At 48.8% G+C, this 22,266-nt stretch overlaps 5 protein-coding genes across 5 annotated transcripts, besides 14 other annotated features; 2 read left to right on the plus strand and 3 right to left on the minus strand.

Moving 5' to 3' along the window:
- Positions 1-306: 306 nt before the first annotated feature.
- On the plus strand, positions 307-2,004 carry PVX_003645 (hypothetical protein, conserved; the record flags this gene model as incomplete). The annotated part of the gene is made up of 1 exon (XM_001612918.1): positions 307-2,004. The coding sequence occupies one exon, from the start codon at positions 307-309 to the stop codon at positions 2,002-2,004; it is 1,698 nt and encodes a 565-aa protein (XP_001612968.1).
- Positions 2,005-2,978: 974 nt separating this feature from the next.
- Positions 2,979-2,999: a microsatellite.
- A 23-nt stretch (positions 3,000-3,022) lies between these two features.
- Positions 3,023-3,048: a microsatellite.
- Positions 3,049-3,272: 224 nt separating this feature from the next.
- Positions 3,273-3,392: a microsatellite.
- Positions 3,393-3,394: 2 nt separating this feature from the next.
- PVX_003640 (hypothetical protein, conserved) lies at positions 3,395-4,685 on the minus strand (the record flags this gene model as incomplete). The annotated part of the gene is made up of 4 exons (XM_001612917.1): positions 3,395-3,609; positions 3,762-3,831; positions 3,992-4,154; positions 4,303-4,685. The coding sequence occupies 4 exons, from the start codon at positions 4,683-4,685 to the stop codon at positions 3,395-3,397; spliced, it is 831 nt and encodes a 276-aa protein (XP_001612967.1).
- Positions 3,403-3,425: a microsatellite.
- Positions 4,040-4,074: a microsatellite.
- Positions 4,208-4,235: a microsatellite.
- A 381-nt stretch (positions 4,686-5,066) lies between the features above and the next one.
- Positions 5,067-5,091: a microsatellite.
- A 720-nt stretch (positions 5,092-5,811) lies between these two features.
- Positions 5,812-5,837: a microsatellite.
- Positions 5,838-6,099: 262 nt separating this feature from the next.
- Positions 6,100-6,128: a microsatellite.
- A 1,198-nt stretch (positions 6,129-7,326) lies between these two features.
- Positions 7,327-7,353: a microsatellite.
- A 426-nt stretch (positions 7,354-7,779) lies between these two features.
- Positions 7,780-7,859: a microsatellite.
- A 143-nt stretch (positions 7,860-8,002) lies between these two features.
- Positions 8,003-8,026: a microsatellite.
- A 537-nt stretch (positions 8,027-8,563) lies between these two features.
- Positions 8,564-16,084, plus strand: PVX_003635 (hypothetical protein, conserved; the record flags this gene model as incomplete). Its single annotated transcript, XM_001612916.1, has 1 exon — positions 8,564-16,084. One exon carries the CDS (start codon positions 8,564-8,566, stop codon positions 16,082-16,084), a length of 7,521 nt encoding a protein of 2,506 aa, XP_001612966.1.
- Positions 8,731-8,761: a microsatellite.
- Positions 16,085-16,911: 827 nt separating the features above from the next.
- Positions 16,912-16,965: a microsatellite.
- Positions 16,966-17,122: 157 nt separating this feature from the next.
- PVX_003630 (hypothetical protein, conserved) lies at positions 17,123-19,602 on the minus strand (the record flags this gene model as incomplete). The annotated part of the gene is made up of 2 exons (XM_001612915.1): positions 17,123-17,546; positions 17,672-19,602. The coding sequence occupies 2 exons, from the start codon at positions 19,600-19,602 to the stop codon at positions 17,123-17,125; spliced, it is 2,355 nt and encodes a 784-aa protein (XP_001612965.1).
- A 689-nt stretch (positions 19,603-20,291) lies between these two features.
- PVX_003625 (5'-3' exonuclease, N-terminal resolvase-like domain, putative) lies at positions 20,292-21,999 on the minus strand (the record flags this gene model as incomplete). The annotated part of the gene is made up of 1 exon (XM_001612914.1): positions 20,292-21,999. The coding sequence occupies exon 1, from the start codon at positions 21,618-21,620 to the stop codon at positions 20,292-20,294; it is 1,329 nt and encodes a 442-aa protein (XP_001612964.1). The 5' UTR covers positions 21,621-21,999.
- Positions 22,000-22,266: the final 267 nt, after the last annotated feature.

A 22,266-nucleotide genomic window follows, 5' to 3' on the forward strand; every position in this document is an offset into this window, starting at 1 on the left:
AGCTGCTCGTTGTGCCGCTGACCTCGGGGAAAGACGCGAATAGAGGGCAGGCTACTGGGCGGACGGAGATAACTCCCCGGTTTTTCTTTTCACCCCCGGCGCGGAAGAACGATGCACGAAGGAGACCCCTTTGGAGAGAAATATGCAGAAAGACGCGAAGGAAAATGGGAGCGGGTCGCCCCCCTCCTCCTTAGCAACACAAAAGAGAGGAGCAAAAAAGGGGAGGAGAAAAACATAACACAGATCAATTTGGAAAAGTGCGAACAGGCATCAATTCTACTTGACAATCTGAGCACCTTTGAGGAGATGGGTACCATCGAGGAGGGGAGATGCTATAAGGCTACCCCAGTGGATCATTTGCCTTTGTTTAATTGGCAAATGAGGAAAGTGAAGGAGAAGTCCCCTTTGCGTGGAGAAATCACAGAGGAGGATTTGATCTCCAATTTGTATAGATATGTGGGTGTGCCTGGGGCTGACAAGGGGGTTGTCTCTGGGGGGGTTCCCTACGCGAGGGGCGTCCCCCGGAGGGGAGAAAGAGTAAGTTACTCTCCCTACGAGGGAGATGGCCAAAAGGGAGAGGATGGTGAAGATGGCGTAGATATCGTCGATAGCGAAGATAGCCAAGCGGGGCCAAGCAGAAGACATTCGCCAAGAGCTGACTCCACCGCAGCGCAAAGGAGAGAGGATATATTAGCGGCCGGTGCTGAAGCGGTAAACAACCATCAGGCAAAAAAAAGAACGAACGGAAATAAATACGTCTTCAATTTGAGGACGGCTAGGAAAGAGCTGGTGAAAGACAAGAAAGGAAGTTGCAGCAGTGGAGAGAGGATCATCACGTATGTAAAAAAAAGCGATCGAGATGCGATGGACTATCGGACGGAAAAGAAGATGAAGGAACAAACACGGATGCACGAGGAGGAAAAGGAGAAAATGAAAAACAAATTCGAAGAAATGATAAAAGATTTAACAGAAAAATACCAAGTCCAGGAAGAAAAAAAAAAAAAATTAATAAGCAGCATTTATAGCAAATATATGAACATGAGAAATGAGTTTACCAAAATGAAGAGCATCAATGAAAATGTAAAATCGGTAAATGAAAAATATAAAGAGGAAGTAAACAGGTTAACTGCCAACCCTGTGGAGAGGACCCTCCTGGACAGTTACAAAAGCAAGCTGGACGACTACATCGCATTGGCCAACTGTAAGGGGAATAAGATTCAGCAGCTGGAGAGGGAAGTGCAATCGGTACGGACCTCCGCAGATTTGCTCTCCAAGAAAAACGCCACTCTGGTTGAGGAGAAGAAGCGCTTACTCAAGGGCAGTGATAATTTGAAGAGGGACAATGTAAAGCTGCAAACCGAGTTGGAAAGGGCAAGACGGGAGAACCAGCAACTGAGGGATGAACTGTTTTACAAGGATATGAAGGTGAATTACTTGGTGAGCATCTTGAACGTGGTGGATGAGACGATCCTGGGCGACGGTGGGGGGGGAGCGGCTCAAAGGAGAACCACCACTCAAAGGGGAGCCACTCAAAGGAGAACCACCGCCCAGAAGGGAACCACTGCCCAGGGTGCCATCCAAAAGATGAACAAGAAAATTTTAATCAAATCGATCGTCCAGAAAATAAAAGACATAAATAGGAAGATTCAAAAGGAGGAGGAAACAGCGGGAAGGCTTCCAATCAACGTGGGGGCCGTCGAAGGGGAGACGTGTGGGGAGGCCATCACACGGAATGGCAACCAAGAGGGGGTAACAAAGCAGAGTGAAAGTCGCCAAATGTTGGAAGCCTATTTCGATAGCGACCACTTTACGCTGAACGAGAGTGCACGGGAGGCGTCAACGGGGGAAAACGCACACGCAGCTTTTTTCGTGAATGGCGCTAACGCGGGGGGAAAGCCCTTTAACGAATTGGCAGATCAGCAGGCCCAAGTGGGGCACAACCCCAGCGCTGCAGTCGCGGTGACGGGGGCGGACGGAGCGGAAGGGAGCCACGGCGCGGTGTAGGAGTCAGCACATTGTACGCGTGAGCGTGGCGTCTCCACCCCTCACCACGTAGATAACCACTTAGATACAAAAAATTGCCACACTGGTTCGTTCCTTTTGCGCCTCGAAATAGGTAAAGCTTAATTTTGTACGTTTAATTTTTAAAGTTTTTTTTTTTTTTAAATTTGCCTGCACCCCTGAAGGAGCGAGCGCACAGGGGCGTATACACATGCACATATAAATGAACACATAAAAATCAAATTAATTGGTGAACGTGTGGGTTTATCTCTGCACCTCTGAATTATGGGGACGGGCATCGCCGGGCACGCAACGCGCGCGCAGCGCACATAGACGTAAACATGAGGATAAGGTAAGCATAAGGATGAGCATAAGGATAAGCATAGGGATAGGGGTAAGGATACGCATAGGGATAGGGGTAAGGATACGCATAGGGATAGGGGTAAGGATACGCATAGGGATACGCATAAAGATACAAACACATACTCATATACACATAGGCACAACGCGGGGGGCCCAAAGACGAAACAGAGGGAAGAACCCCCCTCCAATATATATACACACGCAAAAACGTTTTTAAAATTAAAACTTGATCGTAGGGGTAATTACGAAGGGGGAAAAAAAAAAAAAAAAAAAAAGGCATAAATCTCAAGTAGTTATGTTTTTTTTTTTTTTTTTTTTTTTCTTAAAAAGGAGAGAGCTTTGTAAAATCTTATAAATAAACATTAAATCTTATACAAAAAAAAGGATAAAATAGATGTAATGAACCAAGTTGGACGAAAGTGGGTGAAAGGGGGGGTAATGAAACCTGCTGCAGCCAGCGACTGCAACGGTCGAAGCAGTTCGGGGTGGCATCTTTTTTGCTCTTTCGTTAGAATGTCAGGGGGGAAAAAGGGGTAAAAAAAAAGGTGTTACTTTGCTTTGCCTTATTCTACGATATTCGCTTTATTCGCTTTATTCGCTTTATTCGCTTTTCTTTATTTCGCTTTAATCGCTTTTCTTAATTTCGCTTTACTTTGCTTTATCTACTTATTTATTTGCTTTTTTTTTTTTTTTTTTTTTTTAAATTTTCCTCCTGCGGGGCGAGGGGTGGAAAAGGGAAAGGGGAAGTCGGGCCGATGCGCACGCGGGTTCTACGTACACTGCGCACATGCGTCGACGAAAACAAACTGGTGTGTGGTGGAGGGACAAACTCAAGCTTCCGTGCTCCCTTTCGCTCGCGTGAATCGGTGTGTTGGCATCACTCCCCGTGGCACAACTGTTTCGTTTAGTTTGTTTGTGTGGTTGGTTGTTTTCTCATTTCGTGTTTTTTGTTTTTTTGCTTTTTTTTTTTTTCGTTTCTTTCGTTTCTTTTTTTTTTTGCTTTTTTTTTTTTTTTCTTTCTCTTTTGTGTCTACTCGTTTTGCGTCGGCTCGGAAGACGTGGGACCTACCTCGATGATCTCATTGGCTAACAAATTGGCCTTTTCCGTTGTTTCCTTCAGTTTGGTTTCCTTCTGCTTTTGCTTCTTCGCCAGGTTCTTCAGCTCCTCCTTCTTCTTCTTTTCCTCATCCGCCTTGATTTTGTTGTGGTGGAAGATGCGGTAGGCGTCCGAGATGATGGTTTCGCCTGCGGGGTGAGCGGTTAAGGGTTAGCAAGGGGAGCGTCACGGGGTGGATGCACCGTATGGGCACACCCAATGTATGTATGTATGTATGTATCTATGTATGTGTGCGGGGGGTCTCCTCTCTTTTTTTTTGTTTTCCTTTCTCTCGGATTACCCCATCTTGGAGATAAGCAGTTGGCCTCGTAAATGATCAGATTGAATTCTTCCAAAAATTCTTCGCATTGCTGCGGGGAGGGGCGCAAAAAAAAAAAAAAAAAAAAAAAAAAAACACACACAAGTGTAGAACAAATGTAGCATATGCACATGCAAATAAACACATGCGTAAGTGGCAAAAGGGGATATGCCCCCCGACGCAGCTGGGGAAACTGCTATTCGTTTCCCTACCCCGTCGAGCTCCTTGGACATGTTATCATCAATGTAGTAGTTATTGTACAGGCGGTGCTTTTTATTTTTGTCCTGAAATATTTTGTTGCATATGGGGAGGAAGTAGATGGCCTTCTTGAGCAGCAGCACCTTCAGCTTCACGATGTCTTCATTGGACAGCTTCCTGCGGGGGGGGAGAAGTGGTTAAGGAGAAGCGTGCGAAGCAGTCAACTGGTTAGCGCGAAGCAGTCAAACTGCTTATCATGAGGCAGTAGACCGCTTATGAAACGGTCAAACCGCTTCACGCTGCTCGCGCTGCCAACCGCGCGTACCTCATCCAGTTGAAGCGGGGGTCGCAGAGCTCGCTGTCCTTGGCATACTTCTGGTCATTGTAAATGTCGTCCAGCAGACTCTCCAAATACTGCTCGTTCTGCCTGTCTACCTCATTCGAATCGGAATTGAGTTCCTCCAAAATGTCTGTGTTGTAATTGACCTCAATTTTCCTCTCCACTTTGAGGTAGTATTTATATTTTTCAATTTCATATTTCTTGGAGAAATTTTCGTAGGCATGGAATTGCTTGTTTTCATATCTTAGGCAGTTAAAAAATTCATTTCTTTTGTTTTTTTCGTGGATAAAGGTGCAGACGCTTTTATATATAAAACAAGAAAATGCGATGAATGGAAGTACAACAAAAATGAGATATAACAATATCATCTTTTTTACTGGGGAGGTTTCAAAAAAAAAAAAAAAAAAAAAAAAACTTTTTTTTTTGTGTGCATGCAAATCAGAACAAATTCGCTTCTTGTTTTGCCTCAGACATAGTTGGCGAATCGGGGGGCGCTAAAGGGGCAGCAAATAAGCAGCAAGGGGGCCTCAAACGGGCTACAAAGGGCAGCAAGGGGACCGCAAACGGGGCTACGGAGCGGCGCTGTAGAATGCCGCCCCGAACGGAACCCCGTATGGCACTCTCAACAGCGCAGCGGCAGCATATGCTGGGCCACACAAATAAGGCGAACTGGCACGATGGCGAAGGGGGGCGCGATGCCACAAGCGCAAAAAAAAAAAAAACGACCCCTAGTACTGCATAACGATCAAGCCTGGGACATGCAGGCGGCAGAAATCACACCGTACAAATGGCCCCACGAAGGTATGATGAGCGAGCATAGGCCTACGAGGAGAACAGGGCTGTAGGGTTGCATAAATGCATCACTGCGTGGTGGGTGGCAGGGTAGCTGAGCAACTGGGCAGCAGAGTAACTACGCAACTGGGTAACTACGCAGCTGGGTAACTGCATAACTGCGTAATCGCGCAAATGGAATTAATTATACGCGCACGAATGGGCAAAACACAACAATGATGAAATGCGAAGCGATTAGAAAAAAAAAAAAAAAAAATGACGCAGGGAAGGAAGCTTCTTCGATTTTGGGATTTTTTTCAACTCTTTGCAGTTTGCGCAAATTTGTACTAAGGTTAAGCTGCATTTTTTTTTTTTTTTTTTTTTTTCTTCACAATATGCGCCGCAAATAACACCATAGATTCGGCGAGGGGGGAGTGGCACAATTTATTTTTAGCACACCGCGTGATAACGAGTACAGAGGTAAAAGCCAAGCAAGCTGCTAAGATAATATAAGCTAAGCTGGGGTGGGCTATGCTATGATAGGATATATTTTACCTGCTAAGCTGTACGCGGCGAACATTCTAAACCATTTTATGAGGAAAAAAAAAATACACGAGATGAACGCAGAGGAGGAAGAAAAATGTGCACAGGTTTTTCTCTTTTTTTTTTTTTTTTTTTTTCAGCGCGCGGGCAGGTGACGAAGTACCACTTTTTTGTTTTAACTGGCCAAGCGTTTAGTTTAGGTTATTAGAAAAAATCGGCGCATCGATGTTTTTTTTTTTTTTTTTTTCTTCCTCCTATGGATGCCTCTCTGTGCCGTTTGCCTTGTTAGCAATTTTTTTTCGTACAATATTTGAAGCTGCGTAGGAACTGAAGCTTCTATTTATTCCCTCTTGTGAAGGAGCAAAGTGACCTGTGCGGTGGGGCATAGGCGGCAACGATACCCATCTACATGCGCGCGGGGTGATCATGTGGCTGCACATTGACAGTGCTTCCCCTGTGGGGAATGGAAAAACGCGTGGAGGGTTGGCCAACCGCGTGCGTCTTCATGGGAGGATGCACGTCATGAAGGCCGTGAACGCTTTAAACGTCTTGAACGCCTTTTATTCAGGCACCGTGCTGCTCTGCTGGGGTGGGGGAACTGCTCCCCGGCGTATAGTACCCCCGTGCACAGATGATGTAATAGCAAAATGTACACTCGTTGTTGTGTGTATGGTTAAGAGGTGGTGGCTGCCAGAGAAGTGCTGCTTTACCCACCCAAATGTGTTTAGTTTTTTTTTCCCTCCCCACCGCACTTACACTTGCTTATACCTTTTTCTGCCTTCCGCGTGAAGGACAAAGTGCGTATGATTTGAAAGCAAAGGTATCTGTTCGTGATGATAATGCGAAGTGGTTTTTTTTTTTTTACTCTCCACTGTGACTGTGATGATGGGCTACTGTTGTTCGTCCCTTTGCACAGTTCAGCACTGCCCCTTCAGCGGCATGTGCCTACCTGTGGGAGTACTTACGAACAATGTGGAGGGGGGGCACCGTACGTACGTGCTGTACAGAAGGGTTTATTTTCGCTTGTCCCGAACTAACGTGATGGCTGGTGGTGGTGTGTGTGTGGGAGTTTAGCATCCCCCAGGGCCAGTCAAATGGAGCCTTTTCGAATGCGCCTTTTCGTTCTTCCCTCGGCCGTGTGGCGCAGAAAATAAACAAATGAATGGAAAAAATGGGTAGAAAAAATGGGTAGAAAAAATGGGTAGAAAAAATGGGTAGAAAAAATGGGTAGAAAAAATGGACAATATTTTTTCAGCACGGAAGGGATGTTCCTCGTTGCTTCGCTCGTCTACTTGTTGTATTAACGGGTCAGGCAGATCTGCGTACATTTATGCGTTTTTTTTTTTTTTTTTTTTTTTTTTTAACAAATGTAGCGGCACGTTTGCAGAGAGGGACTTTCATGGGGGGCTCCCCCTTTCGTCTTATTTGCTGGCTCCCCCGCTTTTTTGCTGACCGATTTTTACATGTCCCCTCTCTTTGTCCAAGGCTCTTCCTTCCCCGTGTGACTTTCCTCGTTGGCCAAAATGTGTAAAATTGGGGGGAAATAAAAACTCAAAATGGGATGGGCAGCAAAGGGGAAGGAAAAAAACGCATACGCCTGAGAAGATTACCAGTTGCATTTTTTTTCTTCCCCTTTGCCGCCCCAGATTTAACTTTTTATTTTTGTCCGCCTCCCTCCTCTCACGTGAGAATTGCTCGTCCATCTCGAGCAGTTTTGGCCAACTCCCGCGCCTGGGCGATTTTCACGCAGCTTCTTTAACCTGCGCGTCAGTAAGTTGTTCGTGCGCGCGGGCGTACAGGTGGACGAACAGCCGGACGAACAGACGGACGAACAGGTGGACGTTCAGATGGATGTCCGGGCGAACGAATTGTATACATCCATATGCATATGCGCGCTTCACATGCGCTAATGCGTAAAGAATATCCCTTTCACCATGTTCAGTTCCCTCCCCCCCCTGCGTTCTTTTTAAAGTGCATACATGCACCATGCATGCGCGAATTGTGTTTCATATTTTTTTTTTTTTTTTTTTTTTTTGGTGGGTTAAAAAGCAGTTCCAGTCAATTTGAGGGGAGAAAGAAAAAAAAGGCGAAAAAGGTGAAAAAGGTAAAAAAAGCAAAAAGGCAAAAAAAGCAAAAAAGCAAAAAAGCAAAAAAGCAAAACAGGTGGCAAATTAGGACGAAGCGCAGGTTTTCCTTTCCGTAAAAGGCGTTTTCATTCGTGCCACAGGACGCACGTGTTTACATTTCCCCTTCCGCTTTTGTTTTCCTCAATTTTGCATTTTCCGTTTGGCACCTTCTGTTACGCAATGCGTGTCACGTCAGTTGCGTAATGCGCGCCATGCCCATCGCGGCAGCAGAGCTTTGATTCCTCCACTTTCTTGTGTACGTGCTACGTACTTGAGCCAGTTGATTTGACATGAAACCTCTTTTTTTGTTTTTAATTCGCCGCGCACGCCCTATGGGCATTCACTACGCATACGCGCATGCTTTCCAACCGTCTGCTTGTGTGCACACATTTTTTGGTGTGTGTAATGTATGTACCTCATCGCACGTACGCACGTTTGTACGAGTGAAAAAATAGGTATGAGAAGAGGACGAAAAGAGGAAAAGGAAGAAAAGGCAGAAAAAGAAGAAGAAAACGACGGACGTATTTTCTTCCTTCCTTCCTTCCGCCCAGTTTAACCGCTTCTCCTTTTTTTCTTCCGCTTTTTAAGCACAAGGGGGAGAGAGAAAGGGGACTTTTTCTTTTCTTTTTTTTTTTTTTTTTTTTGTAGATTTGCAGTTTGTTTTTTTTGTCCGCTTCACCGTCAGCATCACTTTGCACATTTCGAACGTTCCTTTTTCGCTTTGCTCGCGGTGATCCCCTCTCTCCCCTGTGTTTGCCGCCCACAGCTACGTTGCCAGCCGCCGAACGTCACCCCTCAGAGCGAACATGATTAATAATGTCTTTTACGTTATCTTAGTGTTTTTATTTTTTCTGTTAATAATTAAATGTGAATATGTTAACAATGAGAAGGAGGAAGTGGTTTTCGAGACGGACCTCCTCGGGGGGGGTGCACACCACGAGAAGGGGACTTCAAGTTTAGAAGGCAACTACGCCGATGATGTAAAGATTGGAAGCGGCACCGAGGGGGGGGCTGTAGGCATGCAGCTGCAGGGGGAGCAGCAGGGCGAGGAGGGAGCGCAGGTGGGTATGGCCCTCTCTGTGGAAGGATCCGCAATGAGCCTCGTCACTATGGAGAGTGAACCGAAGGCAGGCAGCGTCATCGTCGTGGAGGCGGTTGCTGATGGTAACACCGCCAGTGGGAGCATCGTCGCGAAGGAGAGTGAATCGAAGGAAGGTGGCCACATCGTTGTGGAGGAGGCCGCCTCGAGTGATGTCATCAGAGAAACTGAATCGGAGTCAGGCAGCATCGCCATGGTGGTAGACCCCATCGTGGTAGATCCCATCGCTAATGACACCGCCAAGGGGGATGAATTGAAGGCAGGCAGTAGCGTCGTCGTGGAGGAGACTGCAGATAGTGACGCTGTCATTGACGTTGCCACCGACGTTGTCCCTGTGAGGAGCAGCACCGAGGAGAGCGAATCGAAGACAGATGGCACCTCCTTCGTGGAAGAGGCCGCTGTTAGTAACGGTGCCAAGGGAAATGAACCCAAGGCAGATGCAGTCCACCTTTTGGAAGAGCCAACTGACGGTGACGCCGTTAAGGAGAGTGAACACATTGCCTATGACGTAATCGTCGTGGAGGAGGCAGTTGATAGCAACGACCTCAAGGTGGATGAAGCGGAGTCAGATGGAGTTGTCTCCGTGGAAGAACCCAAAGCTGATGATGACGTTAAAGAGAATGAACACACTGCATATGGCGTAGTCGCCGTGGAGGAGGCAGCTGATAGTAACTCTGCCAAGGAAAGTGAACCCGTTGCGGATAGCCTAGTCGTCAAGGAAGAGGCAGCTTCTAGTAACACTGCCAAAGGGAGTGAACCAGAGACAGATGGTGCCATCGTCGTGGAAGAGGCAGCTGCCAGTAACGCCATCAGGGAGGTTGAATCAAAGCCGGATAACATCGCCATGGTGGATGAACCAAAGGCAGATGACACCCCCGTCGTGGAAGAGGCATCTGTGAGTAGCAGCACTATAGAGGATGAACCCAAGGAAGATGACACCTCCATCGTGGAAGAACCCATCATGGAAGAACCCATCGTGAGCGTCGCCACCTCGGAAGAGTCCCCTGTGAGTGATGCTACCGAGGAGAGTGAACCCCAGGCAGATAGCACCGCGATAATAGAAGAACCCATTGTAAGCAGCTTCGTTGAGGAGGGCAATTCGAAGCAAAATGGGGTTGCCATGGTGGATGAACCCATTGTGAGTAGCGCCGCCGAGGAAAGTGAATCCAAGCCGGATAACACCTCCACCGAGGAGGAGTCCATTGTGAGCAGTCCTGTTGAGGAGGGAGAATCGAACCAAGATGGGGTTGCCATGGTGGAGGAGGCAGCTGTGAGTAGCCTCCCCAAAGAGAGTGAATTAAAGCCGGATGACATCGCCATGGAGGAGGAGACAACTGTGAGTAGCGCCTCCGAGGAAAGTGAGCCCAAGACGGATGACACCGCCATCGTGGAGGAGTCAACTGTGAGTAGCGCCCCAAAAGAGATTGAATCAAAGCCAGATGACACCGCCACCGTGGAGGAGGCCCCCCCGGAGAGGCGCGTCGCTAACAGGAGGAAGCCCTTCCTGGTGGAGTACCAAGAGAGAGTGAACCAGTACGACCAAGTGGTAGACGAAATAATACTAAGGAGTCTAAACAGAGAGAATTACAATTTCCTTAACATGTTGGACGAGTATGCAATGAGAACCCAAATGAGTGGAGAGATGTACACAGGGATGAGGTATTTAATAAAAGTGCTCATCGGAACTACGGTGGTAACTCCATCCTACAAGGAGAAGAAGAAGTCATTTAATTATAAAATTGAGGAGAATACCTTTAAGCGTCATTTTGTAACGTCCCTCTTCAGATGGTATAATAATTTTAAGTTAGTAGAATCCCATTTTGATAAAGCCAATTACGTGTACTATGTTGGGGATGAACGGGTGTACTCTTATAGGTACTCCTACAGACTCGTGTTGAATTTGCTAAGCTCAGAAACTTTTTCCTTTTATTTGGACTTGAACAAATTTACCTTGCTGGAGATACTAGACAGTTACAATAGGTACAGCTTTAAGCTGAACAACAGCCCGAGGTACTACCCCTTCCACATGTACACTGGAAAGTCGCTCAGCGAGTTTGTGGGCCACTATTTTGAGTTTTATAATCACCGCTATTTTGAGAAGCACAGGCATTTGATTGCGGAGGAGGTGCACCATAATGGGATAAAGAAGAGCGGCAACAAGTTGTTTGCGCAGCTGAGCAGGTTGAACCCGAACTTTGTTTTGTACCCGTTCGGGGGGGGCGCGCCATCATCTTCGTCCGCTTCGTCAGATTTGTCTTCTCCCACCGCTTCGTCTTCGTTCGCTTCGTCAGATTTGTCTTCTCCCACCGCTTCGTCTTCGTTCGCTTCTTCCGCCTCTTCCGCTTCCCCCCCCCCGCGGGTGGAACACTACCTGGACGCAGAAGTCAACCTGGTTTTTTCCATTTTTGAGGAGTTCCTGGTGAACCTGCTGAATGACCTCTACAATGAGTACTACAACGACGGGGTGAAGCGCGCCAGGAGGGAGGGATCCCGCGTGGAGGCCGCTTCGAGTATCAGCGCCCCGGTTGTGGAGCCTCTACCCGGGGGGGATGACTTGAAGGAGGTTCCGGGGGAGAAGACGCAGTGGGAGGAAGTGGCGCCCCTCAGTGAGGCTTCTTCTGCGGAGTTGAGCGGGTCGCTCGGTATCGCTGCGGGAGCGGCGGGTGAAGCGGTGGGCGCGGAGGGCTCCCCGGCAGAGGGGGAGGGAGGGGAGTCCATCACTGGAAAGCATGGTGAAGGCGAACCCGTTGCGGACAAACCTGACGGAAGAGAGGCCATCACTGATCAGCGTGATGAGGGCGAACCCACCACTGACCAGCGTGATGAGGGCGAACCCACCACTGACCAGCGGGACGACCCCCTGGGCAACGAATTGTGGAGGGACCTGCTCGAGTCGTACAAGGAGGCCCCGAAGGCAGAGGACCTGAAGAAGTACAACCAGTATATTTTGAAAAACCTAAACAAAATTTTAAACCTCTCCACGCAGAAGGAAAGGCAGCGAATGGAGGACTACAAAAATAAATATGAGCTGAAGGACGGGTTCATTGTACACGTAGCCACGGCTAGACACACGCCCCTGCTGTTCAACCCGTCGAAGGATGTCTACGCGTATCTCAGCCAGATGAGCAGTAAGAAGCAGGTGAATTTTAAAAATGTGTATGATTATTTGATGACGATTATAAGGTACAAGGAGGGGAGCAACTTTTATGACGGCTTGTTGCAGAGTAGGCGGGTAGCGGGGGGGCTCTGGCGCGGGGGCGACTCTCCAGGTGGAGAGGTGAACGGAGGGGCAAGCAGGGGACCTAGCCGACCCGCCAAACGGGTGATCGAGCGGGTGGTCGTCCATGATGGGGAGTTGTCCACTGGGATGAAGGCAAACGAGTTGAACGCAAACGAGCTGAATTCCTTTTTGCTGTTTATCGAGCGCGGGGAAGAGGCCAGCGGGGAGACCGCCCCACCTCGCGCAGGCGTGCACTCCTTTTACCGAAGCGTAAACCTGAGCGAATTCACCCCCGCGGCGGTCAACATGAAGGACCAAATCCACGACCAGCTGAAGTTGCTGAAGAAGAAGTATACAGAGAAGCTAAAGAGTGAAGCGACGTGCGTTCTGGCCTTCCTATACCTAATTGGAATAAACGATAACGGGGGGAAGTTACAACTGCCTTATGGGTTCCCCAGAAATATTGACCACTCAGTTAGGCTTATAAGAAAGGGAAAGGATGGGCTGTGTAATTTCTTAAGTGGTATACTGTACCATTTGAACCTACCAATATTTGTAAACAATTCTTCCATTTCTATAACGACAGAGATGAGCGAGGATCTGGTAGATTCAAATGAGAACGCGCTGAATAGCTTTTTTTATATATACTATAGAAACAATGGGAAGATAAGGAACCACCATTTTCTGTCGAATGAAAATAGGATAATCCCAAAGGCGGTGGATAATATGAAGTCGAAGATCGTGTCCTACTCCCTGGGTTCTACGAAAGAAGATTTTTATAGCAAGCTGGCCTTCACCAATAATATGATCAGACTGAAATACAAAAATGAAGACAGCAACATTTTCCTGAGGGACTATTTTGACTTTACCTTTGACAAGAAGGTATACAAAAATGCGGTAATGAAAAATAACATTTCTCCTTTTCTATCCTCCTGTGATTATCTGCTGAGCAACATCCTCGGGGCAGTGGTGGACTCGCTGAAGAACACCTCTGTCATTGAGAGTGGGGTGTACGAGGAGAGCATCAGTGAGAAACATAGGCATTTGATCAACAACACCGTAGACCATAATAAGAGTTTATTTGAGTACTTTTTGAAGCTAGCTGATAGTAGGAATTCCTACGCGCTTGCCGCCCTGGGGGAGATTTACTACCTGGGGAATGAAAGCATAGGCATTGAACGTGATGAAGTGAAGGCCTTTGAGTTTTGGAAGAAGGCGGCAGACCAGGGGGATACCACTTCTGCGCTGTCCACGGGGTATGCCTACCTCGATGAGTATAAGAAGCATTTGCGGAAGGAGGAGGTTCTCAAGGCGATGAGTAAGGAGGACGTGCTGAAAATGATTAGGGAGGAGAAGGGCGGCGCGGCTGCGGAGGGGGTGAAGAAGGAACATAGCGCATCGAATAAACCGGGTGCTGCGAAAGAACCAGGTGCTTCGAATAAACCGGGTGCTGCGAAAGAACCGAGTGGGGGCTACTTCCCCTTCGCGTCTGGAGGCGCGTCTGCTGGGCTGCACACCTCGGCAGGGCAACCCGCCGCGCAGCAGGGCGAGCGGGGCGAACTGGGCGAACTGGGCGAACGGGGATCTTCCCCGGAAAGGGGTTCCCCAGTTGGGGCCCCTAATTTTATGGGTACCACCGGCGCGGCTGCTGACTTTCCCAGCGGCCTGTATGGCGGGGGGTCCGCCGGGCCATCCGCTCCCCCTGCGCAGTTTGATCAGTCCACCCGATTCGCAGCCAGCGGGTATGCGTCGGGCCAAGCGGGGGTACCCCTCGGGGGGGGCGAACAAAAGAGGGGAAAAGAAGAGAACACAGCTGATACGTCCAGCAGCCAAAGCGATGACATCATCAAGAAATACATGCAGGAGCTGAGCGAGGAGAGGAACAAAGCAATGAAAAACGCGGAGCAGTACTTCCAGAAAGCCATTCGAAATAATGAAGAGAGTGTGGAGCACGTTCTGGCCAAATACAACATTTACAAATTCGGGCTTGGCACAGAAAAGAACCTCGAGTTGGCTGGAGATTATCTGAAGAAGGCGGCCGATAAAGGAGACAACATTTCTCAGATGATGCTGGGCCATTTGTACTCCGGAACGGACATTGGGGTTAAGGTAAAGGACTATGATGGGGGGAACAAAATGGAAAATTTAAAGAAATCATATAAGTATTATAGCTTGTCAGCGAAGAGTGGAAATATTATTTCGCTGTACAATAAGAGCATCTTAATCCTTAAAGGGGTGAACCCTAATTTGAAGACCTTCAATGAGAAATGTGAAAAGACGCTGAAGCAGTTTCATTTCATAGGACTGTTTAATGAGCGGTTGTATGTGCTGACTAAGTTGCTCAGGAGGAGCTACGATTTTAGGGACTACACCGGTTCGCTTCTACTATCTGTTATTCTTTCCGAGCTGGGCGACCACCCCAACAATGTGAATGCCTCCATGCTGTGGGATTTGAAGCGGAGAACCATGCAGACGTTCACGGAGAGGTACAACCTGGTCGAGGGGCTTTTGGCGGACCTTAAGAGGGGCCCCGAAAGCGGTGCCAACCCCGGCAGAAACGGCGCTACTCCCCCTTTGGACCGAATAATCCACCGGCTGTACAAGAAGGGAAAGGGGGGGAAGTACTACTCCCTGCAGGGGAAAGCCAAACTGAAGGGGCACTCCATTTTGAAGAGCTGCGCGATGGTCACGAGGAAGCCGTTCGAGGGGAAGAGCGTTCTGTTCAACGTGAAGTTTTGCCGCTACTTAAGGGACGCGCTACGCGGTGGTAGAAGCGGAGGTAGCAGCGGGGGTAGAAGCGGGGGTAGAAGCGGAGGAAGCAGCGGGGGAAGCAACCGGGCAGGGCAAACCCAGCCAGACGTGCACCACCAGGACGTGTACGAACTAACCCAGACGCACAAACAAATCGATCTCTTCGAAAGGTACGACCAGATTGTGAAAAGCGAAATGGAGAAGGGGGGCACCCCCCGAGAGAAGATACAAAGAGGTGAGAAGATGAAGGGGACCATTCTGGAGCACTTCCGAACGAGCGAATTCCTACACTGTTATTATAAACCCATTTCGTATTATCAAATTAAGTTGGAAGAGGAGAAAAGGCAAAGTTTGAAAGGGAACGCCCAACAGGAGAGGAGCAACCTCCTCGGGAGAAGTAGCAACCATATGGGGTACAACACCCCTGGGCAGGACAAATCCCAACAAGTGAAAGATCTCTACGAAACGGAATTCTCCAGATATTCTCCCCTCCTAGAAGGTGAAGATATGAAGGAATTATTTTATTACCAAAATACCTATTCTTCTAACATTTTTGAAGAAATCCAGAGCTTCTCCAAAAACTGCGACGTTTGCAAGCAGCACTACGATATATATTCTGCCTACTATGGGTACAAGAAATCCACCCTCGATTTGATTAGGAAGTACCGAGAGGGGGATGAATACACCATAAAGAGTAAGCGGAAGGAGCTGCAGTTTCTCATTAGGAACTCGGATGAGGAGGACCACGAGCCGCTCTACTACAAGGCCCTGTTTTTGGAAAATAACAAATTAGACAGCTTGAAGAACATTTTGCAGATTTATTTGAAGCTGGCTACGGACAGCCACAACGCTTGCAACGTGATTGGCGTGCTGGGCATCTTCAAAATTTTGTTTAAGAAGGTCTTCTTCGACGTCACTGTCTTCTTCAGCAGGCAGAAGGCGCAGCTCATGCGCGCCATTCGCGAGGGGGGAAGCGGCGGGAGTGGTGAGCGCGGTGAGCGTGGTAAACATGACGAGCGTGGCAAACCTGGCAGTGCGGCCCCTGTGCCAGCGGCCAACTCGCTCCAGAGGTACCTCTTCACCGACCTGAACTCCTGCGCGCTGCAAAGCAACTTCCTCTTCAAATCCGAGTTTCACAACAAGTGCCTAAACTTCGACCATTTGGTGAGCAGCAACCACGCATATTCGCAGCTCAGCTACCGCGACTTTTTCAAGCTCTTCTACACCGTCGTCGCCTCCTTTTTTAAGGCAGCATAGCGGCGAGGCGGCGAGGCCGCGGAGTTGCGCTGCGGTATCTCGGTAGCGCGCCCCTCCGCCTCATTTGTACATCCCCCCGTTCAGCGTTACCACATCGCACGGACCGCACATGCCAAATTATAGTGCACATGTGCGGGTCGGTTTGCGCCCCGAATTAGCCGCGGGTGTGCGTTTCCACCTCGCGCTTTTTTTGTTTCCTCAATTTAGGCTTTCCTCCGTTTCTCGCCTTAGCGCCATCGTTTCGGCCTTCCCTTTTTTTTCGCCTACTTTTCGCGTGCCTTTTGCGTAATTTTTGCTTTCCGCCTTTTGCTTATTTTTTTTTTTTTTGTGCTTTGGATTGCCAAGCTCCCAGCCCTCGTTGTAGGCCACCCCCCAAGTCTGTGCGCACAACGACACGCAGGCCGATGTGTGGGCGGGCCTCTCTGCTTTACAATTTGTGGGCGACGCGCGTGCGTATTGTGTGTATAATATATGTATGTGCATGTATATGTATGTGCATGTATATGTATGTGCATGTATATGCGCGTGCATGTGCGCGCGTCGGCAGAGGCCATGTCGCTATGAATTTAATTCTTTAATTTTTTCTCTTTGTTCCGCTGTTTGATAATTAATAACTCTTAAATTTTGGAAAAAAAAAACAAAAAAAGGATCCAAGTACAGGGGAAGTGAGGGGGCGAAGTGGCTAAGTGGCCCCGCCACACCGTGAATCTTCCCGGGGTGAAAAAATGGGCCAACTGAAAAACCGCAATTGTAGCTTTCGAAATGTACAGACAACGCATTTGCGGTTAATTGTGGGGGAACAAGTTGGAGGGAATTTGTTTTTCACAAAATGGATAGCGAAATGGGGAAGTAACGTGAGGGTTGGTTTGGAGGAGTCTATAGCGAAGCGAAGATGACCCACCCCGCTGCACCCCCTGAAGCGGTAAACGAAAGTGACCCATTATGGAGCCGATGATCCTACCGCACTAACATTGCGGTTATGTGGGGTGCGTGGGAGTAGTTCCTCCCCTGGAGGGAGAGCCCCCATCGCGGGGGGTGCTAATCCTTGTGCGGCTTCTTCTTGGCGGGCTTGGCATTCCGCGTCCCGCCCTTGGAGGCGGTCTTTCTCTTCTTATCCTTTATGGCGAAGCTGGCATTTTTGAACCTCTTGGATGAGCCAAGGTACTCCTGCACGTTTTCCTTTTTCACATTAATTTGGTAGTTACTCACGTCGTTGGATTGGCTGTGCTGATTGACTTCACTTATTTGAAGCATGTTCGTGTTGATGAGCATGAGGGTGGTGAGAAAGTTCCTGCACACTTGGTAGGGCTCCCTATCTTTGATGAGGTTGCAGAGGGGGGTTTTCGCTCCGCTGTTGAGGGTGTGGTGGATGATGTTTTTCTTGTACTGGTCTACATCATATTTGGGGTGGCTCCTCAGGAGCTGCAGCTTCTCTTCGAGGAAGGCGTTCCACTTGTTGACCCTGCGGGGGGAGTAGGTGGATGGTTTGAAGCGGCATGGCTAGCGTGGCAAGGCTAACGTGACTATCGCAGAGGGGTGCAAATGTGGCCACACCGCGCACACTGGGGTGGCGGAACAAAGACCCACCGGTCGTGAATGTCCTCGTCGAAGGAGGCGAAAAACGCGTCGGAGGAGTCCTTCTTCTCGAAGACGTCCAGCGGAATGTCATCCATCATGCCGCCCATCATGCCGCCCATCATGCCACCCACCATGTCACCATTTAATGATCTCACATCCAGGAAGTTTTCATCTGTTAAGTTGCCCTCCCCCTCGGCGGCTGCGTTTCCCTCGTTCTGCTCATCCGCGTACTCCTCGTCCTGCAGAATGTCAAAGTCGTAATTGTTCTGCTCGTCAAACAAATTTAGGGAGAAGTATTTCTCGACGTTTTTTTTTTTCTTCAGCTCTTTTATTAAGTTGTAGATGAGGGGCTCCAGGTGGTAGTAGCGAAAGTTGAGCCCCAGCTTTTGCACGTAGATGTCTGGGATTTTTATTTGTTCAAACAGCTTCTGGTCGGTGGAGCGGCCCGGGGGGGGTGGAGCGGGTGTAGCGGGTGGAGAAGTGTGTGAAGCAGCGCCTCCCACTGGCGAGTCCGCCCCAGCCGCGTTGCCACTTTGCCCCCCCTGGGAAGTCTCCCCACTCGGGAGGCACGAAAGGTATCTCCTCCGCGCATTCCTGGTGATGATGTCTATAATTTGGCTGGGCTGCATGTAGGTGAAGAAATCCTGCGCACGTTTGATATTCTGGCAGTTGAGCATGTAGTAGTGCGGTAACTTCCTTTTTATGTCATTCTTTTCTATTGTGGAAGTGCCCACCCTGTCCTTGTCCATGTGGGCATTCTCATCCAGAACGTACAGGTACTTCTTCTGCTCCTTAAACCTGCTTAGCAGATACTTCTTGCTCTTGATAATGCCTAGGGCGAGGTCATAATGGGAGAAGTCACTCTTGAAGAGGAAGACGTCTGAGCATAAATCGTCACTCAGGATGTCATTAAAATGGTAAGTTCTGTAGATGTCTCCCACCGTCTTTTCCCTCTCAATGTACTTGGTCAGATTGGCAGGAGACAAATAGGTGGAATGTCTGGAGCAAGAGAAATCGTATTTTTCGAAGAGCATGGAGCTGTTTTGGTTTAAAATGGACATGTCGTATTCGTCATTTATAAAAACGTTATAATCGTTGATGTCTAGGAGAAGAATTCCGTCGTTTTCGAGGTACATTTTGTCAAAGTTTAGCGGTTTTAGGGAATTCTGTTCGAGCACTTCCTCTGCTTCCTCGGTCAGGCGGTCATTTTCCCCCTTCCTCCACGCGGGGGACGACGCGATGGAATCGGTTTCCCCGTTCGCCTCCCTCGCAGCTTCTTCGCTTTCCTTTGACAGGTTGGAATGACCCCTGCGATCGTCAGTGCCACTTCCATTGTCGCTGCGGCGGGGGGTGTCCAAGTCGGCGCTCAAGTCGATGCCCAGCTCGCTATCCACCTCCGCGGCGCCCTCCTTCTTCTTCACATTCTCCGAAAAGAGAAACGTGGGCAGCGGAATCGTCTTGACGAGCAGGTCCTCCTCCATGCACGGCTCGCTCTCCCCGGGGCAGCTCTTTAAGTTCTTTACTTCGTTAATGAACAGGTACTCCTCCTCGTCGGACATGACCATGTGCTTCTTCCCCGCATTGCTGTGTTTGTTCTCTCTGTAAATATTGTAGAGCGTGTTGTGGGCCAAATTGTGCAAGTGCTCGATTTTCAGGCCGAAGATTTTGACGCAGTTTTCCACGAAAATGGCCGCTGAGGTGAAGCTGTTCGCCACGTCTTGTTCCCGCTCTCGTTCACCCTCCTTCTCCCGCTCTCTGTCACTCTCCCGCTCCTTCTCCCCTTCGTGCGCTCCCCCCTCGAGCTCCTCCAGTACGTTCCTATCCAGGCAGTTGAGGAACTCCTGGATGGTGCTCGCCAGGTCAAAGTTGATCGACTCGCTCGTGTTGTTGCACTTTTGCAGATTCTGGATGAGGGCGGTCAGCTCGTCGGGCGTCGACATGGTGCGCGGTGAAGGGGGCAAGCGAAGGGGGGCGGCGAAATGGAGCGGCGAAATGGGGCGACGAAATGGAGCGGTGAAGAGGGTCGACTCTCCCACGGGGCACTTCCGGGCTTAGGACCCCCCTAGCCGCACGAACAAGTGCGAAGACAAGCCAGTTTACGCAACTACAGGGTGCACGCGGACGGGAGCCCGATGGGGCGCGCATCAATTCGGAAGAGGAACCCCCAACTTGTGGAGAGAAACAGGCTCGCCGTGGGTGGGCGGCACATAAAAGCCATGCGTGCGAAGGGCTGACTGTGCAGGAATGCCTCGCGAGGCAGCTAGAGGACAAGGAAAGATAAATATCCCCGGCATCGCAATGGGGAGTGCGTCGTGAACGTCTACATGTGTGTGCGGGGAACAGAAGCGGATGGCGCGTTTGCCACAGTTTGCTTTTATAAGCGGCGAAAACGAGAGCCAATTTGCGGAGAAGGACGCACCTATGTGGGCACTTTTACACCGAGGGGGGGGACATGCGATAGGTGCGCCGCGCGCGCCACGAACATTACACAAAAAAAAAAAACGAAAAAAAGGGGCCAAAGGGGGGATGCGCGGGGGGAAAATAACCCCCAAAAGTGGCGATCACTACACAGATTACACATCGCACACGCGCCTGCTGAGCGAGACCCCCTCGTCAGGCCTTCCCCCCGTCAGGCCTTTGCCCCGTGGTAATTCACGATGAGCGTTTTCTTTATCAACTTGTGAAGGGAATACTTGTCCAAGACATTTTGAAATTGCTCCAAGTCTTTGATGCTGCCCTGCCTGTACTGACTTAGCACTAAGGAGTGGTTGGTCTGGCACTTCAGCTTTATAAGTTTTCTGAACATGTTAATATTTTCTACATTGTTAAGGAAAAGTGCATGCAGTTTTGGGGGAAGGTTATGTAGGTTCTGCAGTATATTGTCAATGGAGTGAAATTGTTTGAGCAAATGTTTGCTGGTCTTATCTCCTATGTTTGGGATGCCTGCAATTCCATCCGTTTTGTCTCCAGCCATGATGAGGTAGTCACTGTACTGAGCAGGCAATAAGTTATGCTCCTGGACGAACGTACTAGCGTCGACTAGGCGGTACTTCCTATTAGGTTGGCATATGGCTATGTGCATGTTGTTGTGAGCATCGTCGTTGTATTCGAGGAGTTGCAGGAGGTCTTTATCACTCGAGACGACGATCACTCTGAAATGGTTCTTCGTAATTGTTTCGCCTCCATTTGGGGGGAAATACTCGGGAGAGCTTCTTTCCCTAAGGGTGTTACTAATACTGTCTACCATACCAGCGATGTAGTTGTCACTCTCCACATCGGTGGAGCTAACCGTTTTGATTCCAATCAAATCGCAGAAGTCGCTCACAAGCTTCAGTTGCTCGTATAATTCTTCCGGGTTTTTCTTCCTCATAATTTTATACTTGGCGTAGATTTTCTTCTTCCCATCGTTGGACGTCTTAGAGTCGAAAACGATCACCACGTAGGAGGGGCAAAACAATTTATACAATTTGTTTAACGATTGGATGAACCCGTAGATGGTGCTCAGATTTATTTCGCTTTCATTCTTCAAGTGAGGCATTCCGAAAAAATTTTTAAATAAAATGGAAGACCCGTCTACAATTAAGAAGGTTTCCCAGTCATTTGGGGAGTTCCTTTCTGTTTCTGTCTCCTTCCCATTTGCTTTTTTTTTTCTTCCGGCGCTCAGTTTGACGCATCTGTAACTGGGCAGGTTCCTTTTGCGCTTCGCCCCCTTTGTGTGCTGGGCGACGTTCCAGATGTACAGTTCTTTTCTGTGTGAATACTTGCGTGTTGAGGGTTTTTTTTTTTCTGCGGGGAAAACCGTTTGGGGCGTCCTCCTCCGTTCCTTCAAGTTTATCCTCACGTGGGCAGCACTGCCACTCCCGTGAACGGCCCACAGGATGCACCATTTCATGGCAAGAATGATGAAGGCCCCAAGTGACCCATTCATTTTGCGCTCCGTGTGGCGATTCCTCCGCATGTCATCATTTCAGTGGGAGTTTTTCTTCCTCTTTTTTGTTCCCTCCCTTGGGTGTATACCATCCTGTTATCACCCTCTGTGTGACTCCACGTTTGGGTGTACTCACTCGGGAGTGTCAATTGGGCTCTGCCGCGTTTTTTTTTTTCTCCTTTTGATGGGCGAAAAATCGCTACACATGTGGGGTGGGTGGAGCGCCTTTCACGTTTGCAGTGCTCGCGGCAGGCGCAATGTCTGCGCGTGGAGAGAATCACCGCCGTTGGATGGCGAAGTGAAGCGAAGCGGTTGGTGGGCTTGTGAGGACACCTCCGTTGGGGTATGCACATCCTCACTGGGGTGTTGTACTCTTTTTCCCCCTTAAATTAAATCACCCCTTCGTTTCGTTGCTTAAGGAGAAATTAAAAAAAAAAAAAAAAAAAAAAAAAAATGTGGTCCTGTTCACGTTGGCAATTGCGTCACCATTATGGAACGTCATTTTGTTATTCTCTCTTTTTTCATTTTAAAGTACGTACACGCGAATAGGCTGTGTTGAATGTGCTGCCATTTTTTTTTTTTTTTTTTTCCTACTCGTTTGGTCTTCCTCAAGCAAAACAACGAAATGGGAAAAAATGTGTTTATAAAAAAAAAGAAAAAAAAAAAAGATACATTT

This window comes from Plasmodium vivax, chromosome 4 (genome assembly GCF_000002415.2).
Source record: "Plasmodium vivax chromosome 4, whole genome shotgun sequence".
NCBI classification, from domain to species: Eukaryota; Apicomplexa; class Aconoidasida; order Haemosporida; family Plasmodiidae; genus Plasmodium; species Plasmodium vivax.